General features: G+C 34.4%; 1 protein-coding gene across 3 annotated transcripts in view; it reads right to left on the reverse strand.

Annotated features, from left to right (window-relative positions):
• Window positions 1-227: 227 nt before the first annotated feature.
• UBE3A (ubiquitin protein ligase E3A) overlaps window positions 228-13249 on the reverse strand; it is a 92362-nt gene continuing 79340 nt past the window's right edge. For all 3 annotated transcript variants that reach the window (XM_082616707.1, XM_082616705.1, XM_082616706.1), the window contains 5 exons: window positions 13038-13202; window positions 11801-11956; window positions 11632-11705; window positions 3183-3326; window positions 228-2166 (listed from right to left, as the gene is read on the reverse strand). In XM_082616707.1, coding sequence (XP_082472833.1) covers window positions 2046-2166; window positions 3183-3326; window positions 11632-11705; window positions 11801-11956; window positions 13038-13202 — 660 coding nt within the window. In that variant the 3' untranslated portion in view covers window positions 228-2045. The remainder of the gene's footprint in view (window positions 2167-3182; window positions 3327-11631; window positions 11706-11800; window positions 11957-13037; window positions 13203-13249) is intronic.

Raw genomic sequence — 13249 nt, forward strand, 5'->3', positions numbered from 1 at the left:
ACTAAGCAAGTGAGAGCAATTAGTCTAGACAACCAATGAATTTTTCTCTTAAAATATTTTCAAGGGTAGGTTTATTTTCAACTGTTTGTTAAAAGTCTATTTGATGTGAATTCTATGTCTGATAACCTACACTCAATTACTATTCAAAAACTTCACACAGATATTATTTCAACTGTAGAACTTCAATACTGTAGTGATAATAAAACTTGAGAACCAAAGAACACAAATTTCTTCATGAATTTATTATACAAAACGCCCCCAGAGTATTTGATTTCTCTTATTCTCACTTTCATTATACACAAGAAGCACAGGAATGAGAGGCCTTTTAAGATGACTGTAGTAGCATGAGGGTCCCTTGCATCAAGGTAGTGTACATACCTTAACAGTGTTCTAAAGGCTGGCCCAGAAAAACCCCATGTTACTTTATCACAATATGGAAAGCAATGTCTTCTTTTTCCACTAAATTATGGTGAAAAATGTCACTTTTATTTAGCATTATGGTACATAACAGTTAAGTCTCAATTACTAAAAGAATTAAAATAATTCTTAAAGACATCCTCTTTCCCCCTCCAATGATTTGAAAGCTGTATTTTTCCTGCCAATTTCAAACAAATCATCAAATTGATCTGTCATAGTCAGTTAAAAGAATCATTGAGGCACAAGCTCAGCACATTAGCTGTAACTTGTAGTAAAAGGATATATCAATATGTCTCTTCTCAGTTAAAAATACATAACCCTTTTATTTTATATTGCAATAAAAGAAATTAACAACACAGACACAGAAGACTAGAAAGGGGAAGAAACTACTTACTTCTGAATGTCCAGTAATTTAAACCAACCTGTACTTTTCCATAGTACATGAAAGTATTATTTAACACTTACTTTTTGAAATAAACTTTAATCTTTGGGGATAAACAATGTAAATAGGACTTAAGAGTAATAGTTCCATTCACTTCCAGGTCTCTGCTTACTGTATGATTAGGTAAAACAAGGCACAGTAGCCATCCTTTCCATTATGTTCCAACACTGATCATGTGCCTTGATAAAATGGCTGATTAGATAAGATGATGGCAACATGAAGGGAAGACTTTGGATTGTCTATTTAAAATGCGGGTAATAAGCAATTAATAAAAAATTTATTTTAAGTGCACTTTCACATGCTTTATGTTTATAATAAACAACAAACTTCCTACCTTTCTTGCAAAGGGTTTGACTACCATTTCTTTTGGCCAAATGCACTTTTCCCCAGTAAACTTAAAACAACAACAACAGTGACGACAACAACAAATCCCTGTCCTTCCATATACTAAGAAAGAGGATTGGCTACTGAAACAGTTCATTGCAAGACACATGAAGACGACATACTGTGGCATGAGTTGTTTTTAATTTGTTGTGCTGTTACTAAAGTAAAGTTCTGAGGGCTGCAGTTAAACATTCCAAGTTCTCCCTTCCATCTTTATTGATTTTAAGATTTTGCACAGAAAACTCTTTGGGGACTAGAACAGCAGCAACTGCATCACACTGTTTTCAAGACTTCAAGTTTCAAAAGCAAATTGTTTAAAAAAAAAATACAGCTCCTGATTTGAGTTAGATACAGGGACAAAAAAATAGCACATACCTGAAGGTTACATGGTCTACAAATGGTGGCAATATTTTCCTTGGGAGAGTAGTTTGTTGGTATATATTTTTTAAATATGCAAAAAGGCTCAACCTCAAGCAGTAATAAACACAAGCAAAAGTGATTTAACCCTTAAAATAAATATTCAGAAAAACCTCTCTGTACATACAAGTGAAAGAAAAAGTAACACTTTCACGCAAAAAAAAAAAATAATAATAATAATAAAGGATTTGTTCATATAAGTAGCTGAAATCTGCTGTTCCAGCCCACGTATCCCCAATAAAGAAGGGAGGCACAGACATAGGTGACTACTGTGGTTCACTATTTTACAGCCTTTTTGTACTGGGTCACTATCACCACCAATTTTATCCCTCTTGTTATATTTATTAAAATTTTAAATTTTTTTCTCCCCCCCGTTTTTTGTTTTTTACAGCATGCCAAATCCTTTGGCATAAGTGATGGCCTTCAACAATCTCTCTTTAAGTTTTTCTTTGCTTGAATATTCCGGAAGTAAAAGGACATTAAAGCAAGTATGAGATGTAGGTAACCTATATAGAGAGAAAGGGGAAAAATAGGAAAATAAGTCATGGGAAATACGCTCAGTATTAAATGATCCTACTTTAGATGGTATATATGTTGAGATGGTTTGCAATGCAGACTATACATTAATAGAAGTCATGGATAAACTTTCTGCTCTTGCCATACAACTACTAAACAGCAGTTTGTCTCTATCTCATAAATTACTCAATGCTAATAATGATGATGGTTGATGATAACATATTGCATCCACAAAATTATTACTACATACCAGATATTGTTTTAGGTACTTAACCCTGAGAGCTCGTTTAACTAAATTTTCTCACAATAAACCTACAGACTGCGTGTCAGTTTCCCCACTGTAGAGTTGAAGTAACTGAGAAGTTATGTAACTTACTCAAAGGTGGAGGTAATATATTCAAACCTCGTTTCCAAAATTTCAAAGTCTGGGCTCTTTAATGCTTATTAGAAATATTTCGGTATGATTATGTAATTCATTTGATAACCAATAAATTTACATTAATGCCAAATAATACAGACAATACCAAATAATGTAGAAAACTAATAGAAAACTAATAATTCAAGCTATTAAATATACTACTGCTCACATACGGTCGCTATGCACCAAATGTTAACTTACACAATGGAGAGGAAACACAATGTAAGGACTATGAAATTGGTGCTTCTAGCGTAATATAGAGCTGAATAGACAATCTCCTGAGCCTCAACTTTACCATTCTAAATAGATGACATAATATGGCTTTCAATTAAAAAATTCTCAATCAAAAACTAATCACACCAATTTTTAAAATTTCAAATCAAGTGAACTCCATAATAATTTTTAACCTGGCCAGTGTTTAAAAATTTTCTCAAACATTAACAGCAAAATATTCTCTGAACTAATGTTTCATGTGATTTGGAGATTTCTATATAAAATTGCAAAAGTGCTCAGAAGCTTCCAGATACATCACACATGTGTAATGTGAAATGCAAGGTTTTCAGTATACAGTCACAATTTAATAATTACCTTTCTGTGTCTGGGCCATTTTTGGCTATAATCATCTTTAATTTTCCTAGTCCGCCCACAGGTGCCCTGTCTGTGCCTGTTGTAAACTGCAAGAAGAGTCTTTTCTGCTCATCTGTAAATGAATGAACGATTTCCCAGAACTCCCTAATGAGAAAAGATAAAACAATGATTTTAGTTTGGCATTCATTATAATGAGCACTAATGTAAGTTTATGATTTGCATTAAAACCATAATAGGAGATAACCTGGAAGTTAATATCAAGTACCCTGAAGATTCTTTTCTGGTCATCTAGGACCTAGGAATTCCACTACACAAATTTATCTTAAGGAAACGGTTTTTAAAAATATAAAAGCTTTTGTTCATCACTACATTATCTACAACAGTAATAACTGGTAAACCTAAGTGTCCAACAAAAGGAAATAATTATGTAAACTGTAAATATATAATCAGTAACAAACAAAAGACAAAATGTGTGTACTGTGAAAACTTAACTCCGGATGTCTTCGGGTGTGTGTGTGTGTGTATTTTATTTACCCCTCCTTCTTTATTTTCTTTGCCTACGTGTGTATATACATTTTATTTACCCCTCCTTTGTTTCCTTTGTCTGCTCATACCTTACACAACTTTGGGGGAGAAGGTGATACAGATTAGAGACAAAAGAATAGGAAAAGAAAAAAAAATAAAAACCCACACACTTAAAAGTACTAATATAAAAGTATACAATTATTATATAATCAATATCAATAGTGTGTGCTGTGGAAGGGGAGATGGGGTATTATTCTGATATATCTGTTATCTGCAGTTATTTTAAGAGAATAATTTAATCCATGGCATTCCTAAAACCTATGTGATAAAAGTCATGTTATAATGATGCTTGTTAAACTTACTCTAAAAACAAAATGCAAGCACATTAAGAGCAATCCTGGCATGCTTGTTTGAATAATAATCCATAAATTTAAAAAACATACTACTTCTCAGATAAAAATTTTTAAGATTTTGGAAAATAATTAGAAACATTTTTAATTGGTGAAAGAATGCATTTTTTAAATTTAATTTTTATTTTATATTGGAGCATAGTTGATTTACAATATTGTGTTAGTTTCAGGTATACAGCAAAGTGATTCAGTTATACATATATTCATTCTTTTTCAGATTCTTTTCCCATATAGGTTATTACAAAATACTGAGTTCTCTGTGCTATAGAGTAGGTCCTTGTTGATTATCTATTTTATATACAGTAGTGTGTATATGTTAGTCCCAAACTCCTAATTTATCTCTCCTCCCACCTGTCCGCTTTGGTAACCATTAAGTTGGTTTCAGAAGTCTGAGTCTGTTTCTATTTTGTAAATAAGTGCACTTGTATCATTTTTTTTAGATTCCACATATAAGTGATATCATATGGTATTTGTCTTTCTCTATCTGATTTACTGCACTTAGTATGATCATCTACAGGTCCATCCATGTTGCTGCAAATGGCATTATTTCATTCTTTTTTATGGCTAAGTAATATCCATTGTACATATGTACCACATCTTCTTTATCCATTCCTTTGCTGATGAACATTTAGGTTGCTTCCATGTCTTGGCTATTGTAAACAGTGCTGCAATGAACACTGGGGTGCATGTATCCTTTCGAATTATCCTTTCCTCCAGATATATGCCCAGGAGTGGGATTGCTGGATCATATGTTACTTCTATTTTTAATTTTTAAGGAACTTCCATACTATTCTCCATAGTGGCTGTATCAATTTACATTCCTACCAACAGTGTGGGAGGATTCCCTTTTCTCCACACCCTCTCCAGCACTTATTTTTTGTAGATCTTTTGATGATGGCCATTCTGACCAGTGTGAGGTGATACCTCACTGCAGTTCCTATTTGCATTTCTTTAATAATTAGCGATGTTGAGCATTTTTTCATGTACTTTTTGGTCATCTGTATGTCTTCTTCAAAGGAATGTCTATTTAGATCTTCTGCCCATTTTCTGATTAGCTTGTGTTCTGATCATCAGCTGCATGAGCTGTTTGCATATTTTGGAGATTAATCCCTTGTTGGTCATTTCGTTTGCAAATATATTCTCCCATTCTGTAGGTTGTCTTTTTGTTTTGTTTATGGTTTCATTTGCTGTGCAAAAAGCTTTTAAGTTTCATTAGGTCCCATTTGTTTATTTTTGTTATTTTCATTATTTCAGAAAGATATTGATGCAATTTATGTCACAGAGTGTTCTGCCTATGTTTTCCTCTAAGAGTTTTATAGTATAGTCTTACATTTAGGTCTTTAATCCATTTTGAATTTATTTTAGTGTTAGAGAATGTTCTAATTTCATTCTTTTCCATATAGCTGTCCAGTTTTCCCAGCACCACTTACTGAAGAGACTGTCTTTTCTCCACTGTATATTCTTGCCTCCTCTGTCATAGATTAATTGACCATAGGTGTATGGGTTTGTATCTGAGCTTTCTATCCTGTTCCATTGATCTGTATTTCTATTTTTGTGCCAGTACCAAACTCTTTTGATTACTGTAGCTTTGTAGTATAGTCTGAAGTCAGGGAACCTGATTCCTCCAGCTCCATTTTTCTTTCTCAGGACTGCTTTGGCTATTTGGGGTCCTTTCTGTTTCTGTACAAATTTTAAAAATTTTGTTCTAGAAAATGCCATTGATAATTTGATAGGAATTGGATTATCTGTAGGTTACCTTGGGTAGTATAGTCATTTTGACAATATTGAATCTTTCAGTCCAAGAACATGGTATATCTTTCCATCTGTTCGTGTTGTCGTTGATTTCTTTCATCAGCATCTTATAGTTTGTGGAGCACAGGTCTTTTTTCTCCTTAGGTAGATTTATTCCTAGGTATTTTATTCTTTTTGATGCGAAGGCAAATGGGATTGTTTCCTTAATTTCCCTTTCTGATCTTTCATTGTTAGTGTATAGAAATGCAAGAGATTTCTATATATTAATTTTGTATTCTGCAACTTGACCGAATTCATTGATAAGCTCTAGTTTTCTGAAGAATGCATTTTAATATTTATTTGAAAGTTCCTTCCAGAAATTTGGCAGAGAATGTCATACTTCCTACGTCCATAATTACAATTATAGTTTTTGATATTCTAGTATTTCAGTATACAATTTCTATTACCAAAATGCTAGTATTTTTGTTGGTGCAATGCCATTATTTCTAACATAGCTTAGCAGCTTTATTAGAATTCTTGGCTCTCTCCACTTCCCTGCCCTGACACTCTAATATCCTCCCCACCCTTCAGTTCTTGCAAACCCCCCATTCACCTAGAGAAAAGAATTTAAAAAAAACTACACAACAGTAAACTGGACATGGAACGTACAGGCACATCTCTCAGGAAGGAGAGAAATCATACCACAGTTTAGGTCATTCCTTTTCGGTGGCTGGCAAGAAAAAGCAAGTCTGCTGTAACCCAGAACCCTTTGTCAGGGCAGAAAAGCTTCCTCACCCTTCAGGAGTGTTCTAAAGCCAAACTGAATCAGCCACACCTGAACAGGCAGACCAACGGGTGCCCTTGAGTAGAGGAGACAAACCCTAAAGGAAGTAGCAGACCAGATCACTGTGATGAGTTTAGCTGTTTTTTTGGTTCTTTCTAAAAAATTAGAACTTAAAATATTAGGGTTACTACTATCAATTTATATAATGAAAACACTTACTAAACAAAATTCTTCTTTTCCTGTAAGTGTTAAGTTCTACATTAAAACTGTGAACTAAGAATGCAACTATTTAGAAAACTGAAAATGAAAAAAAGAAGCTTTTCTGTTTCTACATTAAAGTGGTAGCTGTATGGATTGCATCCCACTCACATCTTCTAAAACCCATCCAGTACATAAAGGAGACAAAGTCCAATAAAAACACCCATAATCTATGCCTAAGTTAACTAGAAAAACAGAGTGGAAAACTCAAACTGACATGTAAACTGGAGTTTATATACACCTGAGTCCACACTAGCAGAGTCCAGCAGGAGCTATGTGGAAGAATGGGGTGTGCAGAATAACATGGGCTAGGGTTCACCCCAAAAGGGCAGAGCCCCACCCCAAGAGTGAACTACTAAGGGCAGGTAAGAGCACTGGCAAGAGGAAAGTATCTTGGACCAAATATGGCAGTCTTAGGAAGACATCATGCCTGAAAGGGCCAGGGGGCACCCTGGAAAGCAGAGGTATCCCTTGAAAGTAGCTTCTGGTTGTAAAGGGATGAAAGCAGCTGATGAAAATTGGCCCTAGTCAGGTAGAAGGCACTGGGCCACATAAACACACATGGAACTCAGTGAGAGATGGGACAAATCTGAAATAGAAATTAGAAGTCTCTAAAATACTCAAGAAATATGCAAAATAAACTTGGAAATAAAGCTAATTTATGTGGTAACTAAAGGAGAAACAATATGACTAAAATTTCTACTATGGACATAGGAGGTCAGAAACAGAAAAGCAAAAATAAAAAGTATTTTTAAAAAACTAAAGAAATACAAAGTATTTAACTGCATAAACATAATAGTTTTCATTTGCAAAAAATCCCTGTAAGCAAAGTCAAAAGACAAATGACAAACTAGGAAAAAATATCTGCCAATTTATTCAAGTGCTAATGTCCCTAATATAAATATAAAGTTTCTAAAAATCAAAATGAACAGCAAAATGAGCAGAACTATAAAAATTACTAACAGCTCTTAAGTATAAGAAAAGATGCCCAACCTCCCTCATTCATAATGAGAAAACCACAAATTATAATTACACTGAAATGCCATTTCTCAACTAACAGACAGGTAAACAGCTGAGTTTAACAACACACTGGGTTTGGGGAAATTGTAAGAAATGAGATACTCATATATTACTGGTGGGAGTGCAAAATGTCACAATTTCTGTGAAGGAGAATTTGGCAGTATTTAGCAAAATTACATATGTATCTACCATTTGGTTCACCAATCCCACTTTTAGCACCAATTCCCAATTTAATGATGTCTCTACGTATGTATGGAATAATCCGTATGTAAGATGATTCACTGTGACATTCTCCTAACAGGGTTGGAAATAACCAACATGTGTGTCTACACAATACGACAGTATTCAGACACACTTTTTTTTTTTTTACTGCTAAAGTAAAAAACGTAATAGGACCCAGGGTCTCCTAACAAAACAGCCAAAATGTCCAGCATACAATCCAAAATCACCTGTCAAACCAAGCACCAGGAAAATCACATGAATGAAAGAGAATCAACCAATGTCAACACTCGGATGAATAAGATACTGGACAAAGATTTTAATGAGGTCGTCATAAAAATGATTCTACAAGCAATTACAAGTTCTAGTGTTTCAAAACTGAAACATCAGAAACTCTCAGCAAAAATTAGAAGTTATAATAAAAAAGAGCCAAATGGAAATTACAGAACTAAAAAACAGAGTAAGAGAAAAATATGAGATGGGCTCAATAGTAGAGTCAAGATGACCAAGGATAAAAATCTGAACAAAAGAGAAAACAGACTGAAAAAAGATAAATAGAGCCTCAGGTACATGTGGAACTATGACAAATGACTGAACGTCAGTATCATTAGAGGCATAGAAAGAAAGGAAAAAGAGGGATTTCTCTGGTGGTCCAGTGGGTAAGACTCCGTAGTCTCAATGCAGGGGGCCTGGGTTTGATCCCTGATCAGAGAACTAGATCCCGCATGCATCTCGCAACTAAGAGTTCACAAGCCGCAACTAAGGATCCCACATCCACAATGAAGATCCCGCATGCCACAACTAAGAGTCGGTGCAGCCAAAATAAATAAATAAAGGAATATTAAAAAAAAAAAAAAAAAGGAAAAACAGAGTGGTACTGAAAAAGTATTTCAAGAAATCATGGCTGAAAACATCCCGTGTTTGGAAAAAGACACAAAACCAGACTTAAGAAGCTAAGAAACCCCAAATAGCACAAACAAAACTGTTCTTCAGAAATAAAGGGGAAGTCACCCTCAGGCAAAGGAAAACTAAAAGAATTTGTCATTAGCAAATCTGCCTTTGAAGACTAACTAAAGGAAGTGACAAAAGATGGACTCTGAGGCAAACAGAAGAAAGAATAGAAATAGTAGAAATACAGGTACATACAACAGACTACCATCCTCCTCATGAATTTTATAAATCATATGTGATGACTGCTACAAAAATTATAACAGCATTAATATTCAAGACAACGATATTTAAAAGTGGGGTTTCCGGGCCTCCCTGGTGGCGCAGTGGTTGAGAGTCCGCCTGCCGATGCAGGGGATACGGGTTCGTGCCCCGGTCTGGGAGGATCCCATATGCCGCGGAGCGGCTGGGCCCGTGAGCCATGGCCGCTGGGCCTGTGCGTCAGGAGCCTGTGCTCCGCAACGGGAGAGGCCACGGCAGTGAGAGGCCCGCGTACAGCAAAAAAAAAAAAAAAAAAAAAAAAAGTGGGGTTTCCATACTTCACAGGAAGAGATTTTGATAGCAATATCACATATGTATAATGTAATACCAACAGCAACCATGAAGAACACTATACTAAGCAACACACACACAAAAAGAACACTAAAATCATGAAATCCTTAAAAATGTTTAAATAACTAAGTATCCCACAGAAGGCAAAAAGATATCAACAAGGAACCATAAAGAAGAAAGAAACAGAAAACAAATAAAATGGCAGACTTGAGCCCTAACATATCAATAATTACCTTGAATACAAATGGCCTAAATATACCAATTAAAGGCAAAGATTGACAGATATGACTCAGCTATTTTTAAGAAACTCATTTCAAATTCAGCAACATAGATAAGTTGAAAAGTAAAAAGATATCATGCAAACAAAAAAGCAAAGCAATACAAAACCAGGAATGGTTACAGTCATATCAGATTCAGAGCAAAGAAAATTACAAGACATAAAGAGAGACCTTACAAGGGAGGGAGACGCAGGAGGGAAGGAATGTGGGAACAGATGTATATGTGTGACTGATTCACTTTGTTATAAAGCAGAAACTATTTAAAAAAAAAAAAAAAGAGAGACCTTACATAATGATGGGGGTGGGGGTGGGGAGTCAAATTAGAAGTATGGGATTAACAGATACAAACTACTATACATAAAATAGATAAGCAACAAGCATTTACTGTACAGCACAGGGAATTATATCCAATCTTATAATAACCTATAATGAAATATAATCTGCAAAAAAAAATCACTATGTTGTACACCTGAAACTAACACAACATTGCAATACTGCAAATCAACTATACTTCAAAAAATTTTTTTAAAGCATTCACATATGATCTTAAGATATGTATCAAGTAGGAATTATGTTATTATAAAAGATAGAAATAAAATTAAGACCTTAACTTAAAAAGTAATTTCTCCATAAGGAGGAGCACAAGATATCTTCAACTATTCTAAGGGAAACATTAAGATGCTACACAGTCATAACTATCTGTGATCAATAATATCACTAACAGAGATACTGCTGTGATAATACTCACAAGTGAGGTTATCCTTTCATCATGTTATCTCAACCCTTTTATGGGTCACCTTTGAACTTCAAGTAAACAGCAGAACCGTGGTTGCTAAAAGTAAAAAAGCTCACGACTACTGCTAGAAACGACCAAGGGTGTGCTAAATAGAAGAAATATCAGTAACCTCCCACGAACCAGAATGAAGAATAAAATAACAGAACAAAAGAAAATAACAGAACATAAAATAACATAAAATATTATTTATTTCTAGATACAACTGATATTCATTATGGCTTTCACACACTTGAGTCTTAGAGTAATAACCTTCAGAGACAACCTCCAGGAATGCCTTCCCACCTCACTCCACCAGTGACTGCTAGAAGGGCATCTTTGTCCCCTTAAACCCACCTTAGCAGGAAAGGAAGAAGCCTATGTCTTTCAGGACTGGACAGTAGTAAAGAAAAGAAGACAATAGCATTTGCTTGGAAGCAGTTAAGACTGGGAATCTCTGCTTCTTTCTGTGAGAATTTGGAGTCTTCAGATATACAATAACAATTCTAGTATGTACCTTGCCATGTTGTAAGGATTAAATCAAAGAATGTACCATTTCACACAAAAGATGCTTCATATAGGGTAGGTAAGTAACATTTCACAGAGTTCAAAAGAAAGGAGAAATACTCGGAAGTGATAGTTCTATTTTCCTCATCATGTAACTGGCAGTAAGCACATTCTAACCAGAATTACTAGGAATATTAGATACTTTATACCCCCAATGCAGAAAAAAAATCCCACTTACATAAAACACATCAGTCAGGAAATAAATCACAAGATTAACAATAAGAACTGGTGATTGATTATATTACAAATATACCTCCAATTTTATAGATTGAGAATTTGTGAGTTTGCTTATTTGGGAAGTAAAACCTGGAGACAAAGGTCTAAAGCATAAAGCACACATCCCTTTGGTGAATTAAATCTTCCTTTTAAGAATTAAGAACCTTACCTAATCACAACAGAGTCCCTGGTATAGCCACCGTCATATTCTGTAGTTTCTTCTAGTGCTTGGAAATCTAGATTCTGCAAATTCAAGAAAACATGTCTTAACATCTACACCACACCATTACAAACAATTAATCAATAGAAGATATTTTTGCAAACCCTTGCTTTCTTACCCGGCTTCCACATATAAGCAATTCAATTTCCTCTGGTCTGAATAAGTACTTTAAAGGAGATTCATTGGTCACCATATGAAAACCTCTCCGAAAAGCCTTGAACTGCTTTTCTACTGATTTATTCAGAATGTAGTCAGAATAGAGATTGACAAATTCCTGCAGAAAATATTAACCACAAGAGCATCTTATAATATGCAGTACAACAAAACACAACGAGCTACAGGGCTGCATAACTTTCTGTTTTTATTTTCCCAAAGAAACAACATTCAAGAATATTTTTTAAAATTCAAACTTTACACACACAAAGGAAAATACTTTTAATAAAATACCTTTAACAATTTCACAGCTCTCTATTATAGTCAATACTGAACTGTAAAAAGGCCATGCACAAGTAAGTTGATATAATTTTAAAGTTCTCTCAATTAGGTATGCAAACAAAGAGACATTTAAACCATTTACACATCAATTTATAAAAGCTAACATTTTTAATAAAGTGCAATGTACTGGATATGTATAAGCAAACAAGGAAGTCTCATGTTTTCTATTCTAGAATATTTGGGGAGCTGCCTACTGTATCCAGTTCAACAAAAATATTGGCGTTTTCATTGATACACAAGCTACTATACCAAATCATAAATGGAAAATATACTTTTGTATCCTTAGTGAATATAATATTTTATCAAAAATTAATATAAACACACACTTACTAAAGGTTTTATATATATCATAATTTCCCTGTTATGTTCTGGGTTATTCCCGTTTCCAGATGCATACTTTTCTAGTCAACAGAAAACACAAAACTGATTTAAGTATTCTTTAGTACTTTTCAGATGTATACTTAAGGCACATATATGTGCGAGTACATTGAATGCAATTATCATCTGTTTGGTTATAAGGACCTTAATTACAAGGTCCCTGTTTCCCTCCCCTCTACAGCTTAATATGAGAAACACCCCACTTCATGCTTTATACCACAGCCACACTAAGCCATTCACTACCTCCTACGCATGCCTTCTTTCTCTAAAAGGGGCTTAGTGCCCAACCATGTGCTCTCATACCAGCTTACAGCCAAAATTTAGGAAACTGTGGTTATTTCCTTTATAATAACTTGGTTACTTGATTTCTTGCGTCTCTGTATGGATGGTATTAGATACTCCTTTAAAAACTACAAGCATATATGATTTAAAATTCTGTTAATAAAGAGAAAAGACAAGGATGACATAAAAACATTTATTACCTTCCTGTTTTCATTTGTAATTGGAATTTTATCACCATTTTCCTTTAGATCATACATCATTGGATTACCAAAAAGATCCGTCTGAGATATCTGGAAAGTGATCATCATATCATCTTCCACATTCCCTTCATACTCCAATAAGTCTTTTAAACTCTGATATAGCACCTAACAATCAGAAATGGAAAATTAAGGCTACCACAGAACTACAAAAT

This window comes from Mesoplodon mirus, assembly GCF_964341445.2.
Source record: "Mesoplodon mirus genome assembly, chromosome: 4".
NCBI lineage: Eukaryota > Metazoa > Chordata > Mammalia > Artiodactyla > Ziphiidae > Mesoplodon > Mesoplodon mirus.